At 44.1% G+C, this 18,640-nt stretch overlaps 2 protein-coding genes across 4 annotated transcripts; one reads left to right on the top strand and one right to left on the bottom strand.

Moving 5' to 3' along the window:
* Positions 1 to 314: 314 nt before the first annotated feature.
* On the bottom strand, positions 315 to 7,027 carry LOC101075586 (MAM domain-containing protein 2-like). Of its 2 annotated transcripts, none has more exons than XM_011604467.2 (15): positions 6,843 to 7,027; positions 6,609 to 6,719; positions 5,276 to 5,559; positions 4,204 to 4,285; positions 3,932 to 4,069; positions 3,378 to 3,655; positions 3,202 to 3,295; positions 2,890 to 3,036; positions 2,440 to 2,556; positions 2,218 to 2,366; positions 1,800 to 1,896; positions 1,384 to 1,542; positions 979 to 1,232; positions 745 to 829; positions 315 to 610 (listed from the first exon to the last, which is right to left on the bottom strand). In XM_011604467.2, the coding sequence occupies exons 1-15, from the start codon at positions 6,871 to 6,873 to the stop codon at positions 564 to 566; spliced, it is 2,073 nt and encodes a 690-aa protein (XP_011602769.2). In that variant the 5' UTR covers positions 6,874 to 7,027; the 3' UTR covers positions 315 to 563. The 2 variants fall into 2 exon arrangements, with proteins under 2 accessions (XP_011602769.2, XP_003965179.2); XM_003965130.3 differs by having other exon boundaries at positions 2,218 to 2,363.
* Positions 7,028 to 8,309: 1,282 nt separating this feature from the next.
* On the top strand, positions 8,310 to 18,640 carry LOC101075809 (amyloid-beta A4 precursor protein-binding family A member 1-like). Of its 2 annotated transcripts, XM_029837545.1 has the most exons (14): positions 8,310 to 8,327; positions 8,404 to 8,553; positions 11,000 to 12,836; positions 13,085 to 13,378; positions 13,846 to 13,885; positions 14,098 to 14,243; positions 15,641 to 15,673; positions 15,861 to 15,947; positions 16,059 to 16,259; positions 16,629 to 16,808; positions 16,917 to 17,129; positions 17,298 to 17,417; positions 17,621 to 17,761; positions 18,072 to 18,640. In XM_029837545.1, the coding sequence occupies exons 3-14, from the start codon at positions 11,070 to 11,072 to the stop codon at positions 18,141 to 18,143; spliced, it is 3,294 nt and encodes a 1,097-aa protein (XP_029693405.1). In that variant the 5' UTR covers positions 8,310 to 8,327; positions 8,404 to 8,553; positions 11,000 to 11,069; the 3' UTR covers positions 18,144 to 18,640. The 2 variants fall into 2 exon arrangements, with proteins under 2 accessions (XP_029693405.1, XP_029693404.1); XM_029837544.1 differs by having other exon boundaries at positions 8,315 to 8,553.

Raw genomic sequence — 18,640 nt, 5'->3', positions numbered from 1 at the left:
ACCCCCCCCCCCCCAAGGTCACACCAGGCAATTATCAGGCAGGGAGCAGCAAGATCAGGGCCTGCTCCCGTGTATAAGGAGGAAAAGACTGACAATGTCACCTTCTGCTCTGAACATCCAGCATAGCAGTTACCCAACAGCACAATTTATCTGATTTTAAGACGACACAGTGGGTCCACAGGGTCCTCAGCTCCTGCTGAGGACAAATGTTGGGGCTATAAAACAGTCATTTTCACTGAAGCCACCTAAAACAATCTATCTTCAAAAAGCAAGATGTATAATCTCATCCAGATCATGTGACAGTAAGATACATAGCTGCTAATACGATTTAATCATGCTGAAAAATTAATAATATCCTCAGTTTATTTGACTAAGAAGCATTAACCTAATGCATATAAATGTAAAAAGTAAAGCTTGACACTTTTTTCAGCTACTGACCTAGAGTACAGCCCAAAATTCCAGGTTCAACATTAGTTTAAACATGATTTTCTTAGGGAATATTCATACTTTATCACTTAACAAAACTAGAATTAATGCCTACTGCACAGCAACCAGCATGCCCCCTACTCAATCAGGTTGGAGGTTTCCACAGTGGCCGTAATCCCCGCGTCTGAAAAGGAATTAGAGGAGTCAGAACACTGGACGAAGAACTTCAAATTCTACATACACACCTGTGTGTTTGTGTATAGACATATATACACACGTGTGTACATATATGTGTGATATATATACGTGTTTGTTTACCCTGACAGGGGCCGCTTTCCAAGACAATGTCGTCAATGGCAATGTCACTCCTCACGGATGCACCCCGTGTTGCTTCAAACACAATCTGAAATGGCGAGGAGAAATGCTGTCAGTGGGCTCCGTACTGTCAGTGACGTTCACCATCAGTTTGTGGCTGAAGACAACAGTATGAGATCCTTTAGGGCCGTTTTGCAGCAGCAAATTCCAGCCTTTTGATCTACTCCCAACTCTTGCCTGATGCTGGCTGTCACACTGGAACTCCACTGTTGCTCTCAGCCAAGCGATGCTCTGTTCGCCGCTCTGTTGCCAGAGCAACTGGTCCCCGCTGTCATATTTAAGGTGAACTTTGAGCTGTCCCGTGCCTGAGCCATACATGTGGTAATAAAAGTGCAGACACTGAGGCCCCCTGGAGCCCCTCAGTGGGCGAGACAGCAGCCGAATACTTTGACCAGGCAGCATGGTTGACGCCTCCATGTGCAGGTAGTGTCCTGTTGGCAGAAGCTGCTGTGATGAGTGAGCGCTAATAAGGTTTTATTGTATTTTGTACTTTACTGCATATAAATGTGATTTATTATGATTGAATTTTTACATCCTCGTGAATAAATTGTGCAGGAGAGCAGAAACAAAGCGTCTCCTCACCCAGTCCTGTGGTGTGGTCTCCCCTGGGCCCAGTGTAGGAGGTGGGAGTGGGCCCTCTCCTCCGCTCCCAGTCTGCACCGTTGTCCTCCTTGTCCTGATTGTAATCACACAGGCTGCGTTCAAAGTCACAGTGTCCCGGGAGAACCGATGCCAACGACCCTGCAGCGGACAATCAATTAAGTATTTCACTTGGTAATAAAAAGTACGTTTAAAAAAACATTTCTGTCTAGATTTTGAATGAAATTTATGACTTCAATCAGTTTTTGCAAGTGGAATTTGGTCCAAAGTTAAAGTCAGATGATGACTTTACAGATTCTATGGTAAAAATAAGTACTAGTTTATTTTTCCGTAATGTTATAACATTAAGAAACTGTTGCTGTAGTGGATTATGGTGGTAACACAGTGCCACCTTCTACCTGTGGTCAGCTCGCAGTCTCCCAGCCTTAAGCTGACGTCATCCAAAGCCACAGATCCACAGTCCCAGATGCTCCTGCAGCTGCTGATGAAAACCAGCTGGATGGCAGAATCACACAAATAACTTACAGCAGTAACTTACATTTAGTATCCTATAGTTCCATTATAACAACCAGTGTGTAGATATAAAAACAAAAAACAGAACCTAATGGTGCTTAATAACTCATTGGTGGATTAGTATTCTTATACTACTCAGCACTATTTTATTTATTGATTTGATAATGGATTATTATCATTCATGGTACATTCAAAAAGTTTGAACACAGTTTTGGTGAAGACACTTTGTGCTGTGCTGGAAATAAAAATGCATTTCCTTCTGTTTTTATGTATTTCCTGATTTTTCTTTATTCTGGCGCTGACCTTTGCAGGCCATGACGTTTGAAAGGTGACATCTGCTGCGATCCAGATTCCTCTGGACTTCTCCCCCTGCGTCCAGATCTTCTCCTGGATGTTGCTTTGCAGCTGCTGCAGATACACCACGAGGGCGCTGTCTGTCTGGTTGAACCCTGCTGTTAAATTAAATCTGGCTCACGTCAAATCACAGTAAATCTGACCCTGAAACTAATATTATTTACCACTAACCTCTCAGGGAGAAGTAGAATCTCAGGCAGTACTTCATGTTCCCGGGTAGAGGTGGACCAAACAGACGACTCATGTAACCAGAGCGGTTGGACTGGGAATGAGCCAATAGGAAAGATCCTGGGAAAAAAAGACAATAAGCATTCCTTATCCATTAAAAATACTTGATTTCAGCTTGATTGACTATTAATTTTTGATCAAATTGGGTAAAATTTCAAAAATGATTTATCTCGCCTCATTTAAAGTACAATATTATCCTAGTGAAGTCATTTAAAACACCTAAAATGAAAAAAAAAATGCTAATTTGCAGTTTACAAGTGATCATATGATGCTTTCTTTAGCCAGAACACCAAACATGGATGAAACAACTTTATCATGTGCAGATTTTGCCTCTTTGTAAATGTTAATGATGTAAGCACATTAATTCTAAATCTATCACAGAGAATAGCCCACCTGCCCCTGTGGTGTGGTCTCCATTCTGAAATATGTTGGGCTTCACCGATATGCTCCTCCATGACGACCCCTCCACTTTGTCCAGGGTGTAGTGGCAAAGACCAGACTCAAAGTCACAGGTGGCGACGGCTGGGTCAAAGGGTGGTTCTGGGGTACAAGTTTCATATTTTTATACGATTACACTTCTGAATTCTGGATGTTGTTGGTCAATTTTAAAACATAAGTCATTTTTAGAATGAATGATACATTTACTGTCCGTTAGCATATTCACACCTGATTTTATAACAGTGAGATATTGTGGCTGCAGCTCACCACTGTCTGTGCTGCAGAACTGCGGAGAGAAGGAAATGTCATCAACTGCAACACGCCCACCACTCGGACTGTTGAAGGCCACTTCAAAAACCACCTGGGGAGACAGACATGGCAGCAAGCCAGCAGATGAAAATGCTGAAATAGAACCTGTTTGAACCTGGCACGTTCATATTGACCTGGACGGAGTATGGTGCCTTCAGGTCCACCTGAACAGGCACCCATTCACTCAGCGTCCCACCCCAGTCGCTCTGGTTCTGTGCTTCTGCCCTCCACAGCTCCTGGTACTGACCCATGGAGTCCCTGGTGAAAACAGAGAACATGTTCCCTCTCTCCTCACTTCGCTGGTACTGAAAACTCAGGCATCCGGACAGGGGAACGGTCGTCATCGGCGACACCAGCTTGGCCACTTCTTTAAAAGTCTTGGCATGGACAGAGTCTACGTACATCAAGTGACCTGAGAGGGAGGTCGCAGTCAGCCAGGTGCCTGACCTGAATCTGGAATGGAACTTTACAATATCCATCCATCCATCCATCCATCCATCCATCCATCCATCCATCCATCCATCCATCCATCCATCCATCCATCCATCCATCCACCCATCCACCCATCCATCCATCCATCCATCCATCCATCCATCCATCCATCCATCCATCCATCATTGATCACACCATAACACTACACTGCATGAAACAGTTTTTAACAACAAGGTTAACTAAATCCAGATCTTACCGGTGTTGTTGTTGAAGGTGTGATCATTGGGAATGTTGTTGTGAAGGAGTTGGGTCCTGCCTCCCCCCACGTACCAGTTTAAGTTGGTGTTCCACTGATTACTGTATCCACACAGATGGGACTCCTCAAAATCACACTCTAGGGTAATCAGCAAAGAGTGGACATTAATGCAGAATCACATTATATAAACGCTGCTACACAAAATAATAAACACCTGTGCCATTATTAGGATGTGAAACATGTGTGAGTGAGTTACGTGTGAAATGTCTGACCCAGGCAATATCCAGGGATTATATGGATCTCGAAAATCGCCACGCTGTTCCCAGTCCCTCCAGGTTTACCTTCAATGACAATCTAAGCAACAACATGTTCAGTGAAATGGAGTTCCACAGCAATGACATCACAGAAGCTGGCCAACATGTGGTGAGCGGCCGAGACCGCATCCATAGAGGACAGGTGTTCATTTTCAAAATAATGGTGGGGTTTGCTTCAAAATTATGTATAAAAAGAAATAAAAAGTTACACTGAAACAGAACCACATGAAAATGGTGATTCCTGCTCCACCGATCTTTATGTATTGGATAAGTGCCGACTGATTCTGAAGTTGTTTGCAGGAATACTAAATTTAAAAGGCTAAACTTTTTTACTTGGGATTCATTAACTTTATTTCTCAATGAAGTCATAGATGAACTGTTTATCACTTCACATTTTAGGAGCCTGGAAATGCTGGAACAAAAGAAAATAAACCACTGACCTATTTTTCTAACATGTTTATGTGCCGAGAGGCCCAAGGTGCAGACTTGTCAGAGTCATCTCCATCTCTGCACATAACCTAAACATATGCATACAGACATTCCCTGCTGTTTCGCTGTAGTGAGTGTGTGTGTGTGTGTGTGTGTGTGTGTGTGTGGGGACATCTGCGAGCTGTTTCTTCACACACCTCTTAATGGCCTCAATTTGGCCCGCATGGTTAGCGTCACCCTACATATGTCTGCTCTCTAGCATGGCGGTATCGAATATCTGCAGCACAAATGTGTTTTAACCAAGAAGGGCTGCAAAGTCAAACACAAGAAAGCTGGAAAGTTTTAAATCTGTGAAGTCAATTTTCTCGGTTTTTCTATGGGATTGTCTTTATAAAGCTGCGGGCTTACAAAAATCTAGGTATCAAACCAAGGATCCCAGGCAAACACTCGGCTGTGATTGGTTTTTGGATTCAAAAGGAAGGAACAGAGAGGATCTACGGTCACAGCTGAAGCAAACTTAACAAATTTGTGTTGGAGCAGAGATGGTTGGGCGTATACATTTTCTGGGTTTAGTAACGTAAAATAAAATAACAAAAAGTACCTTGTAAGGTTCAGTGTTGTTCTGAAGGTCCATGCTGGAGACGACCCAGCTTTCCGAGGTGGTCTGGCTGCTCCAGAGAGGTTTATCAAAGCTCTTTCCCTCGGTGCGTTGCAGGACTTCCAGACTTCCAGAACCAACGATCTGGTAAACCAGCCTCAGGCAGCTCCACTCGCTGTACTCCAAAACGGGGCTGAGCAGCACTCCTGTGAGCTCATGCTGTGGTGCAGCATCTTCACCGCTCTCTTCATAGTCATCAGTGAGAGCTCCCACTGCAACAAACCGGCCTGCAACAGGGAGTTTTCACAGATTATAGCTAACATTAAAACATTATCGCTAACAGATGCTCAGTCACTGTGAGCTGTGCAGTGGTGCTTTTCCCTTTAAAAATGGTTTTGAGTGATAATCATTTTGTAAAAAGTTGAAATAAAAACCTAAATGTGCAAAATGTGGTCTTGTGTTCATACATTGGGTACAACAGCAGTTAAGAACCACATTCAAGGAAATTCAAAACTCTCCCTGGCATGACTTCCCTAACAGCCACACATTACAGAAAGGAAAAAGAACTTAATGGAAGAACACTATTAACTATGCTGCCCTTTTACAAGGAGCTGTAGGCAGGAGCAACAGGAACAACAACATTGCTGTGGTTCTTGACTTTAAGAACCACCGAGCAAATTCTCAATAAATGTGTAATTTGTTAGATGAGAGCAGGGATTTGGATGCTAGGAGGACGTAGCTTTTTTTATGAATTGCAGATGGTTTGCTGCATCAATACACAGGGAAACAGCAACAATAATGATATATCTTTCCAACATTAGGCTAATCACCTCTCAATAGTTAATATACATGAAAATAGATTCTAATCATCGATATGCCATTAAGACATCAAGGTAAGGATGTTCACATGCTTAGTGTGTGCATGTTGTGATTCAATCTAGGCTGAAACTTGAGTTAATTTCTCAGCAGCCAGACCAGCTTTGGGCTAGACTCACCACATTTTATTTCTTTTTGATGCATCGTTTAACTGGCAAGCCTTTTTTGTTTGAGCAGATAAGCCATCAAAGAGGATACTGCTGCGCCAAGATGCCTGTGAGGTTTATTTGGACATCCGCCGTTTCATAACAACTTTTCAGAAAAGCAGAAAGAATGCAATTCCAGAATGCCGAATTTGCCATGTGACTGACTCCAGATGCTACATATAGGGCATGACTGGACACCAGATGTGTTGCTGTTCACCAGTGTTGGACACTGTCAGGACCAAAGTAATGACAATGCTACAGATTAAAAAATGATGAGGTCTGCTGTTCTATACACAAACAAAGTATTCCAATACCGTCTTTGTGCAGGCGCCAGGTAATAAGTTCACCATCTGATGTGTAGCCACAGGTGCTGGACTCAAAGTTGCAGGAGCCTAGCAGGAGCTGACTGTGAGCCTGGCCAATGGCTTTGGGCAAAGAGGAAAAACAAGCGGGGAACCAAATGGTAAGTATGAATCAAAGCAGCTGGCATTAATGCAGACATGATCTCATTCTTTACACAACCCTAACAAGCACCAAAATGTACTCACCAGCGAAAATCAAGAGGTACAATTGAAGCATCGCAACTTCGACGGGAAATAAATACCTGGTCTGCAGGGGGAAAGAAAGAGAACAATAAAAGCAGTTTTAAATGGTTGTGTCTTCTGGATGAGGTCTCTGCAGCTCCAAACTGGAGGCACACTGCAGCCCCTCACTGTAAAGTCGGAGTGACCTAATAGCAGAGGGTGGAGGAGGAGAGTTATGAGAGTGGACGGGAGAGGAGGAGGAGGAGGGCGGTGGGTGATGAGCTGGTGGTAGCCTTGGGAGAGCCAAAATGGAAAATGGCAGCTGGGGGAATGGGAAGAGGAGTGAAGGACAGAGGAGGAATGACAATGAAATCACGAGAAAAGATACATTTTCCCTGCAATCTGAGGAATCAAACCTCTAAATTTGACTTTACCAACTGTTGACGGAAAATGTTCACATCCTTATGACGTAAGGAGGAGGTGAACGGTTGTTGTCTGTGAGTAAAAGTAACACAAACTGTTGAAACCACATGCTGTGCTTGTGCCACAATCACCTGGATCCATTGTGTGCCAATAAAGCTGCAGCTGTGCTGAAAAACCCACCTTCGTTGAAAGCTGAACCAGATGTGTTGCACGTCCGTCTGGCCCGGGGTCAATGTTTACAAGGACATATAGTCAGTTTTCATCCTGTTCTGCATGGACAACATGGAGCTTTTCCATGTCATGTGATATGACACGGCGTTGCTACGGTTAGCTAGCAGTTATTCCTTTACATGAACTACAAGACCAATCTAATCCAGCACAGGATTAACTAGAATAAGTCATGTTTTTAACCAAACTGCCAGCAAAAGAAGGACTCACTGTACTTTGTAACAGCCAAATATTACTTTTCATAGGCATTTTGGGAAAACTGCTCAACATCAACCTCTCCTAATCAATGTTTTTGTTTTTTGTTTTTATCTTTTCATCTTATCTTAAACATCACAATATTACCTAGTTCTCTGAAGATGAACTGAATGTGACTCCTCACTACAAAAGGAAAAAGAGAGTCCGATTCTACGGATGTTTTAACTGTACCTCGGTTCTGTTACTATCATCCGTTTATCCCGTGGGTTGCCATGGTACCAGGTCTGGCTATAGTGTGAGGCTCCGGGCAGGGGGATGTTTTTAAACATGTCATTATCAAGGTAAAATTCTTTTACACATTTATTTTTTTAATCAGCCTCAGTCTGAACACTCACAACATGCAATGTTTAATCATTAAACTGATTCCACAAAAACTAGTACCGGTATTACTAGTAGCATTACTAGTAATACTAGTCATATTCTTAATCAGATCAGTGTGTGTGTGTGTGTGTGTGTGTGTGTGTGTGTGTGTGTGTGTGTGTGTGTGTTTTCCATGGGATTTTCAAGGATACACAACAAATGCTCACTTGAGGTTGTCAAACTAGTTAAAAGGGAGACTTGACTGCCGCCCAACTGCGCATGCGCGCTGGCGGCAGGTCGGAGGTAAGCGCCGCCGCATCAGCAGCGTTTGTAAAGGCGCTTTTGTGCATCACTAATCCGCTCTGATGTCACGCTGCAGAAGGAGGGGCCCAGCCCTTTAATCAGAGCCGGTTGTCTGGAGAGCCAAACTGAGCTAAACCGAGCCGAGCCGAGCGAGCAGGCATGGGAGCGGGGATGCAGAGCAGCGGAGCCGCAGCCGGATCCAGGCCCCTCTCCCTCTGACAGACAGGTCAATACCGATTCTATATGTATTTTATATGATGTAATCTAGAGTAGCAGCGGGGACGCATTTAGAAAGATGACACTTCGCTACAACTATTTTACTCCAAAATGTGAGGAGAGAGAGATACGGGACTGTGATTCCCCAATTGGCATTATTTCTAGACCAGCCAGTGAGATCAGAAATAAAAGCGTCAGCCAATTTGGACACTTGTCATTGCGTTTCCGCTTGCAGCTCCATGTATATGGGTTATTAATGCATCTTAATATGGAGCCTATATGTGCAGTATAAAGGCGGGGGTGAAAACACGCATTCAAATGAACAGATGGCGACGCTATAGGGTAATATAGTGTTATTATTGTCCCACTATAGTCTCTCCTGCTCAGTAAACCCTGAATCCATGGGGGCATCTAAGTGTTGTATAGATTTGGTTGAAGTGTGTGTGTTTACCTTCTTCATTCTGTGGCTCATAAACTATGATGATCATAAATGAACTACAATACGCTCTGTAGTAGTGTGACACCAACAGAATCACATGCTTTAGATGCTTAAATGCTTCATACTGAATCATTTACAAAATATTTAAAGTTTAATATAGCCCATCTAACTAGGATTTCAGGAAGGGCAATCTACCATAATGTCAAAACTCTCACAAACAAGCCACAGATTGCAATGTGTGATTATTACTACACCCCCCCCCCCCCCCTTCCCCCCATTGCACAAGTCCCAATCCATAAATGACAGAAATAAACATAAAGAAATGTGTCAGATGTATCATTACTGCAAGAGTAAAGGCTGATATAGATGAAGTAGGGTCTATCTATAACCATCTATCGTTGACCCCCCCCCCCCCCGTCCTTCCTGTGGTCGTAACACACTGAAATGTTCAGAACACAAGTGTTTGCTCTTGATCCTTCGCTCCTTAAGTCACAACACTACAGGATGTTCAAACGAATGATGATGTAATCACCAGTGAAGGTCTTTGCAAGTACTTAAAGCACACGTGTGTTGTTGTTGTCCTTCTGTACTTGTCTGTTGGAATAGGATCTCTGAGCTAATGGGCTGCTACACGCTCCACCCAGCAGCTTTCCCTGTCGTCTGGCAGATGGAAGCGTTCAGGCTTGTGTATTTACTGATGGGCAACCAGGGCCATCTGTGATCCCGGCTACCACACCACTCCTTAGCTCTTGTTCCATCCAGACCTAAAAAACAGACAGAGAGGGGCTTTGTCCAACTTTGACAGTCCTCCTTCACTCCTGTCACATGTAGAGCATCAACATGAACCTTTTCTATACCCTCCTTCATGTTGGCAATACATGTGTGTATCAGTGAGAAATATTATTACTGACTAACAATGCTATCATAAGAAATCAAGACAAGAATCTAGTCATCCAAATGCAGTCAAATGTCACAACTTGAATAGCTTAAACATTCATAGTGTAAAAGGTTTTTGCTCATAAACTGTTTTCAAATTTAATATTAAGATTAAATATTGTAATATAGTGTCTATGCTAACAGTTTTCTAGTAGTCATCATTACACTAGGTGTTTCTTATACACCTAACCAGACATTCTGTAAACACTTGTAAATTGTTTTAATCTGTAATATGGGCTAAATAAACATAACCTGGAGTGCTGTTAGCATTTCATGTGATTCTTAATATAAAAGCTTTCGCTTTTAACAATAGCGAGTCGTGGTTTCTTAGAGGATTCCGCGTGTTCGTGATACTTTGCAAGATTTCCTCAGACATTGTAAGTCTTGTCATATCAAATGAATATCCTAACGGGCACGAGCATGTTCATTATTCAGATCACCTCCTAGTGCGCGTCTTTCTGTCAGGTCATCTGATAATCGGGAGACGTCCCTCTTTATCCATCCACCCTGCCTCCTCCTTTTCCGTCTTCCCAGCATGTGCCATCTGCCAGCTGCAAGTGGATGGATGCAACGCAGATTAAAGTGCCCTGCACACCCAGACCAATCCCCGAGGATTTAGGGTTTCACTACTAGCAATATAGAGCCAGGGAGCGGGAAGCCTGCACTCAGCAACATTGCTCTAATATTACAGAATAATTGAGTGACCTTTTTAAGAGAATCTAGGAGTAGGCTTGATGACCAGCAGAAAGTTTCTAGTTGTCAATGGTTTTATTTCCATTTTCCCCTTATTTACTTCCCCCTGTTTTGATGGTCTGTTCTCTTCAGATTGATGTGTCTGGTCTTTGTCATCGTCATTCATGTTGTGCTGGTGAGTGGGCCAAGAGCCACTGGAGTGCCTGCAGCTAGTCTTAGCTGATACACAAACGCAGTATGAATATGAAAGATTCGTGATGTATGATACCCACTGATGTGTTCTGCTTTGAGTCATAGACCAAGGATGAAGACTGTCGGTGTTTCATCAGCGATGCCTCACATGCTAAGAGATGTGACAATCGTAATAGTTGGCTGTCTCTTCTCGCAGACTGTCCATGACGAGGGATTGAAACAAGAGGAGCGTGTTCTGAAGATTGGAGTAGGATCACGGCTCAGCCATGAACCGCAACTATCAAAGAGACACATCCGGGGAACCCAACGGAACAATCTCTGGGGAACCTCCTGCCCGTCGTTCCTGGCGGCCATGTCAGATGGTTAACCAGGATGGGGAAGTGAATCCTCATCATCACCACCACCATCATGCTCATCACCACCCACCTCACCACAACCATCCCCCAGCAGGACGCGGACCAGCTCGCCATCATCGGCGACATTTTTCAAGTCAGGGACAGGCTCAGAGCCAGGCTCAGAGTTTTGGTCTTGTCCCAGTAGTTGCTCCATCACGGCCAGATTTTGGCTCGAGTCGAGATACCAGCGCTCATCGTGGCCAGCAACCCCGTCCTGCTGTCACCCGTTACCGTCGCCATGGTGATCCTAACCCTAGGCCGAAGCATCACAGGCGGCGGCAGCCAGTTGCTGAGACGCAGGCCTCCTTTCTTGACGAAGGCCCAGTTGATGTCCAGGCACAGTCACAAACCACAGTGGATCCAGTGACAGAGGACAGGGGACTTCCTCACCAGACTCCTGTTGCTGTGGTAACCCCCACTCACCTATCTGCTGACGCTTCAAAGAATAACATGCAAAGTCCTCCTGAGACAGAGGAGAATCACCAAGAGATAAAAAAGGACTACGACCAGGAAAAGGTGGAGGAGAAAGAGGAAGAGAAAGATGAGGCCGAGCATTGCACAGACCCCTGTTCACCAACTCGTCGCTCAAGCTGTGGCAAAGATGACATCCTAGCAGACACTGACAGAGCGGACGAACGCGTGGAAAAGGCTGGCGAAGACGTATTGAATGACATAGATGCAGACGCTCACAAGTGTGAAACCACTGATCTGTGTTCTGATACCGAGAGCGCTGCCTCGCTCAGCATGGACGGACCTCTCCACAGCCCACCACCGCTCCACTCACCAACCCCTCCATCTTCTCCTGATGTTCCACATTTTCCCAAAATGGACCACTTCAGCGAGGACACCAGTTTGAGCACTTTGCCTGACATCGACCCGCTACCAGAAGATGATGAGGATTACTCTGAATCATGCTCTCTGTCTCAGCTAACCTCTGGCTCAGAGTCTTATCCAAAAACCTATGCAGATTTCTGTTTAGAATCCTACCAAAAATCACACCCTGAGCCTGTTTTTGAAACTCAATCAGAGCCCAAAGCTCCCAGCTCTTTTCCTGAGCCCCTTATGACCTCCTACCCTGACCTACACGTAGAACCTCAAAAGCAGTCTGTTTGGAGGATTGCACCTAATGAGTCTCAGCAAACCTTTAGCAGGAATAGACTTGAGAATGTACAAAAAGACCCTTTGTCACCCCCCGCCCAGGGCTGTCAGTCTGCCGGGAGACAGGGAAGAGATCAGGGTCCACTTCCCTCCCCTGTCGATTGCTCTGTGGGCTGCCGGTTGCACCACTATGATGGGAAGTCTGACAGTGAAGGTGATAGTGCGTGCAGCAGCCCTGTGACCAAAGGTCGCAGATATGCTGTAAAAAAAGTAGAAACCTGGGAACAGAGCCCCGTGTCAGTGCAGAGCACCTCCAGTGAGGTGGAGGAACAGCAGGACCGAGCAGGGGAAGGTCCAAAGGACTCGGGAGATGCCATCACTATTGCGATTAAAGACATTAGGAGCGCTATTGAGGAAGTAAAGATTAAGGCTGTTCGCTCCCCCTACACTCCCGATAAGCCTGAGGAGCCCATTTGGGTGATGAGGCAGGAAGTCAGCCCCACAGAGGATGTGCAGCCACTGCAGACCGCAGCCAGCCAGGTAAGTCTGAACCGGGTTTTTCCTTTATTGAAAAAATCTCACTAAAATGCAAAAATGTGCACTTTCTTGAAGCAAACAAACCCCTCAGTGTATGTTTGAATAGCCATCTAACAAATGTGGGGGGAAAATGCTTTTTGGGATGTAAATAGCTATATTGAGGAGGCTTTTGGAGTACACAAAAAAGGGTTGCGCTATAATCATGTAGATAGTAGCTGTTCAAATCTATCTTCTTCTCATTCCTCTCTCAGACTTCTCCTCGCTCCCCCTCACAGTCTGAGACTGCGTTCCGCTATGTCTCAGATCCAGCCGAAGAGTCAGTTAGCCCACTGAAAGCGGGGTCATCCAGAACCTTTCACCCTCAGCAATATCATCATCAACAGCAGTCGCAACATCGCCATCACCCACGTCATCATTCGCAGCAAAGAAACACCGTCAGGCCACCTCAGCCGTACCCGCACCCGCAGCCCAGTCAGCACCAGAAACATCTGCACCAACAGCAGCCTCCTCTGCAGCCGCCCCCGCAGCAGCCGTCTGTCCAGGATGTGAGAAGAACGTACATTAACGACATTCATAGAAAGCAGATATTTAGTCATATAAAGTGTATCAGAAAGTATCAAAATAATTCCTCTAAGAATTGGAACTTAGCAAACTAACAGAACATAAAAGTGTGATGATCCATGCATCTTTCTGAGAACATTCCTCTTTTATATTATTTTTACTTTTAATTCCAAAGATGGAAGATCTCAGATTAGCCAAATGTGCTGTACATAGGTTCCTGGAACTAAGTCAGTGGAAACATTTAATAGTCAACTCCTGTTTATTATTACATTAGAAATATTTTGATGTATTGTAAAGACTATAGGTCATGTAGACTGGTGTCTGTTTATCCTGCAGAAGCTAAAAAGCTGGCAGTTTTGTTCCTTTCAGGATTTTAGCCATTTGGCAGGAAACTGCAGTCGGAGAATATCCTGGAAATCCCTAAACACGTGTCTTCCTTCTGCCTTTTCAGATTCATCGATCCGTCTCACAGTTACCAACGTTTGTGGATGGCAAGTGGGCTTTTTGATCTCTTATTCCAAACTGTTTTGCAGCACGTATCTGTATCATTCTGTCTGCATCTGTTGTTTGTTTCTGGCTGCCCAGTTTGCTACAGAAATGTACTGTTATAGATATTAACCGGTATTAACTTCAGAATTCCAAAGTTGCTCATTAAACATTAGCACCTACCTGTTCCCTAACAAAAAGTTTGTGGTCCATCCAGTGCCGGGTCCATGTGACCCTGAAGACCTCGTTGATGGCATCATCTTTGCAGCAACCTACCTGGGCTGCACCCACCTGCTGTCAGAGAGGACACCCACAAAGAGCGCCCGCATGCAGCAGGCCCAGGAGGCCATGAGCAGAGTGAGGGTGAGAACAAACCACAGACTGGCTGGTGCCGTTTTAGTGCAGCAAATACCTGTCAATTATGTCAATATGAAGCATTGGAGTGACCAAATAATGTGCCACATTATTAAGGGGAAGAATCAGTCATGGCGCACATTTTAAAACAGCTCTTGCTATGAAACACTTTAGATTAATACGGTCTTTCAAGCACTGAAACATTTTAGCCCAGGGCAGAGAATTTAGATTGTGCCTGGATGTGTGTGTGTGAATGGAGTGTGTTGTGAGTGACAGCGACGGTGCCTGTCAGCCTGATTTGGAGGGACGGATGGATAGTTGGCAGTGATGCAATGGAAGCTGTCTTCACAGTTGTATATTTTTAAACTCTCAGCAGGCTATACAGCCCCGGGGGCAAAATGGCCCCTGTTTGTGCACAATGCATCATCCACAGATCACTGCTCCCATCTCCTTTCACTGTTACATAATGTCTTGAATGAGACTTTAAAGCCTTAGGGACTCTTTTTCTTGCAAAAGTAAAGGACACAAACAGGGATTTAAATAATGTTCACAGTGACTTTCCTGAAAAGAGCAGTTTTAGTTGTAAAGCAGCACAGGCTGACCAAAGAAGGTAAATGTGAAAAGCTGAAACTGTGTGGTGAGCAACGGTTCCAGGACGTCATCTGAATTAAGGACTGAGGTGGGGTAAAGCTGGACAAGTTGCCAGTCCTTCAGTCCTACCAATAATCCAGGTATTATCTTAGACAGGAAGTAGCATTTAAAGAGCTAATGACAAGGAAAATCAAAATGAAAAACAGCAGAATTCCATATATTCAATATTTTTAAATTTTAGAACATTTTGGCAGTTTTTAATGTCTTGAATGCAGTTAAATCTAAAAACAAAAGGCTTTTTACTGCACTTTTTCATTGTATGTGGGCTGTCTTGGTGCCTCCATCACCAAAACAGTCACAGGGAACATGTTCTTCCATCCTCAGCAGCAATTCAACTGAACTCCCAGCTGAGTTGTCTTAACCTAAGATTTTCCTTTTATTTTTAATGGCAAAAAGAGAATGGAAACATTTACAGCGATGGTAAATAATATTATCACTTTCTGTCCTGTTAAATTCTTTCTGTGGGAAGAAAAGCACATGGTTAAACATTAAAGATCCAAATCTTTTTTGGTTTGTGACAGCAACACATGGGGTCTTATCATCTTTCTTTGGGGGACACTGTGTCACATTGATGAAGAGGAAAATGTTTTGTGCATAGGCCATAGGCAGCGTGCTGCCTTTACACATGATTGACAGCAGCATCAGCCTCCTCCTGCACATGCTCACCACGTACCTTTGAGGTCTTTCTGTCCCTTCATTTGGCATTTGTTGTTGTCCTGTTGTCCTGATTAATCTCTCCTCTGTGAACTCCGCAGGTGGCTCAGAAGCAGGCGAAGAACAGGAAAAAGGTATGGCGCTCTGCTGCTTCTGTCTTTATTCTCCTTTTCATCTTTATACCAGTTATACAGTTGTTCCACAAAAGGTCATGAGATCTATCTCCCGGTCGGCTCTTGACAGTTCTTGCTTTCTCTGCGTAACAAGTTTCATCGACTTGTTACTTCTGTTTGATCTGTTTGTTGCTGTTCGGCTGCACAGAGCCCTGACGGAGAAGCTCCCTCCACTGCCGAAGTCGATCTATTTATGTCTATGCAGAGGATCAAAGTCCTCGATGCAGACACTCAGGTAGTGACATGAGAGGAATATCCCATAATTAGTCATTAATGGCCGAATTATTTCAAAACCTGTAGAAACAAAACGACAGTGATGTTTCACATGTTGTGTGTGTATCATCAGGAGGCTTTAATGGACCTGCCACTGAGGACGATCTCCTTCATAGCTGACATCGGCAACATGGTGGTTCTGATGGCGCGGGGAAAGATGGTGCGGTCCCGGAGCGCGCAGGACAGCCTGGAGAACACGGCTGAGCAAACTAATATGAGCCACGATGACAGGCGCCTATACAGGATGATCTGCCACGTCTTTGAGTCGGAAGACGTGAGTTAAATACGAAGACAGTGAATGAACCTAACACGGGATTTAGTGATTGACGTGCTAGCAAGCAGAAACCAGACTGGCTGAGGGGTATGAAGTTTGGCTAATTGATATTTCTTGGATTCCAGTCCTTTATAGTCTGTTTGAGTCACTCTGGATTTGAACTTGCGCTGCGTTTTTACCTAGAAATGTCCAGTCTTTCCTCCAAAACTGAAATTATTCACCAGATGTTGGTGACTCCAGCTAAAAAAAAAAAAAAAAAGAATTTTCATGCTTTTTTCAGTTTACTTTTTAAAAATTTGTTGTGGGGTGAAGCCAAGAAAGATTCCCGTCCAAGTGAACGTCCCATGTGTCCTGTCCTGTTCCTGGCAGGCCCAGTTGATCGCCCAGTCCATCGGTCAGGCCTTCAGCGTTGCCTACCAGGAGTTTCTGAGAGCCAACGGCATCGACCCCGAGGACCTGAGCCAGAGGGAGTACAGTGACCTGCTCAACACTCAGGATATGTACAACGAAGACCTCATCCACTTCTCTAAATCTGAGAACTGCAAAGATGTAAATGAGCCAGCAGATGGCATCATAATCTGTCACAGTAACTCCAGTTTTGCACCACGAGGTTCAGAATCACAAAGATGAGCCACAAACAGATGTGCATCCTTGCAGGTTTACATTGAGAAACAGAAAGGAGAGATCCTGGGCGTGGTGATTGTGGAGTCAGGCTGGGGCTCCATCCTTCCCACCGTCATCATTGCCAGCCTGATGCATGCTGGGCCAGCGGAGAAATCTGGGAGACTCAATATCGGCGACCAGATCATGACGGTTAACGGTACGAGTCTGGTGGGGTTACCGCTGAGCACCTGCCAGAGTATCATAAAGGTTTGTTTCTGCTCTCACTTGAGATTTTAACCCTTTTTTAACCCTTTCCCATACCTCACCTTTATCACATTTAAAGTATTTTCTTGAGCAACTCTGTTTCTCTCCTATTCTCTTACTTGAAATAAATTCAAAAGGAAAAGTCACTTTTACTGCACCTGCATCCCTCAGGGTCTTAAGTCTCAGTCCAGGATCAAGATGAACATCGTCAGGTGTCCCCCTGTTACCATGGTGCTTATTCGCAGGCCGGATCTCAGGTACCAGTTGGGCTTCAGTGTCCAGAATGGCATTGTGAGTATGAAGGATCATCACAACACACAAAGCTAAAAACAGCACTCTCTATATTTATGTCATCTATATAATAATTTCAACTCTCCCTTTTGAATTTCTAATCAGGAAAATGTCTGAATATATTCAGGGGCAATAGACACGGCATTAATACATCCATTCAAAACATATTGTACTAGAGCAAAAGTGTGACTGTGTGTTTGCAGATTTGCAGCCTGATGAGAGGAGGCATTGCTGAGAGAGGAGGCGTCCGTGTCGGGCATCGCATTATCGAGATCAACAGCCAGAGCGTGGTGGCGACGCCGCATGAGAAGATCGTTCAGATCCTTTCTAACGCCATGGGAGAGGTGGGAGGAGCCTCGTCACTGTGGGAAATCCAGATTAAGCTCATTGAAATGCCCAAACTTTTGATCTTGCTTGAGGTTTGGCTGTAATGAACCGATCAGCTGTGATCTACTCAATTTATTTTTAATTAATCAGCAAAATCTAGGGCATGACATGTTCATAATATTTAGAAGATAATTCACATTCTATATGCTTTTTGACCTAAAATCTCACAGAAAATCAAAGCGGAAGGAGTAGTGAATGTGTCACATGAATAGAGGCTCCTCACTATGCTGTTTCTGACCTCTAATCATCACTTTTCCTTCGTTCCAGATCCACATGAAGACGATGCCGGCGGCCATGTACCGTCTGCTCACAGCACAGGAGCAGCCTGTCTACATCTGATCACACACACACACAAACACACACACTTCTCAGTTGCTTTGAACACATGTGTCATCTTTCTTATCACTTTACTTGCCTTAATCTGTACAGTCCTGTCCTGTAAACATGTACGTCTACAGTATGACCTCGGAGGACAGATTATATCAGCAGGCAGCGTGTTATAGAGCGTTATAGTGACATCTTCTGTTTGACCAAAGACAAATAGTGGATACTTTTTCTTAGTTTGCAGAGTAAAGGAAGCTTTGGTGAAATATCTGAATGTAATCATGGTGGACCTATAAATGTCAAGAAGACAGAGGAAGTTTAAGATGACTGCATTCAACTCTGCTGGATAAAGAAAATAGTCGGAATTCTCTGTCATTTTCTTCAAAAACTTACAATAAAATGCAACATAGTTTATAAAATATTTAAACATATCTAAGATGATGATTTTTGGATTTTATTTATTATTGTATGTACTGGCTCATTCAGTTTAATAAAATGCACTCAAAAATGTG

The sequence above is a fragment of the Takifugu rubripes genome, chromosome 6, assembly GCF_901000725.2.
Source record: "Takifugu rubripes chromosome 6, fTakRub1.2, whole genome shotgun sequence".
Lineage (NCBI taxonomy): Eukaryota > Metazoa > Chordata > Actinopteri > Tetraodontiformes > Tetraodontidae > Takifugu > Takifugu rubripes.
Note: the sequence above shows the minus strand (reverse complement) of the source record. Positions and strands in the feature narration are given on the sequence as shown.

Bases quoted from the DNA above. Each gene is read 5' to 3' on its own strand.
- LOC101075586 (XM_011604467.2), bottom strand. From the start codon at position 6,873: ATGCTTCAATTGTACCTCTTGATTTTCGCTG. The intron at 1,897-2,217 runs GTCAGCGCCAGA...TCTGCCATCCAG, and splicing joins AAACGTCATGGCCTGCAAAG to CTGGTTTTCATCAGCAGCTG. The intron at 1,233-1,383 runs GTGAGGAGACGC...TTCTGCCAACAG, and splicing joins AGACCACACCACAGGACTGG to GACACTACCTGCACATGGAG.
- LOC101075809 (XM_029837545.1), top strand. From the start codon at position 11,070: ATGAACCGCAACTATCAAAGAGACACATCCGGGGAACCCAACGGAACA. The intron at 13,886-14,097 runs GCAAGTGGGCTT...TGGTCCATCCAG, and splicing joins GTTACCAACGTTTGTGGATG to TGCCGGGTCCATGTGACCCT. The intron at 16,809-16,916 runs GTAAATGAGCCA...GCATCCTTGCAG, and splicing joins AATCTGAGAACTGCAAAGAT to GTTTACATTGAGAAACAGAA.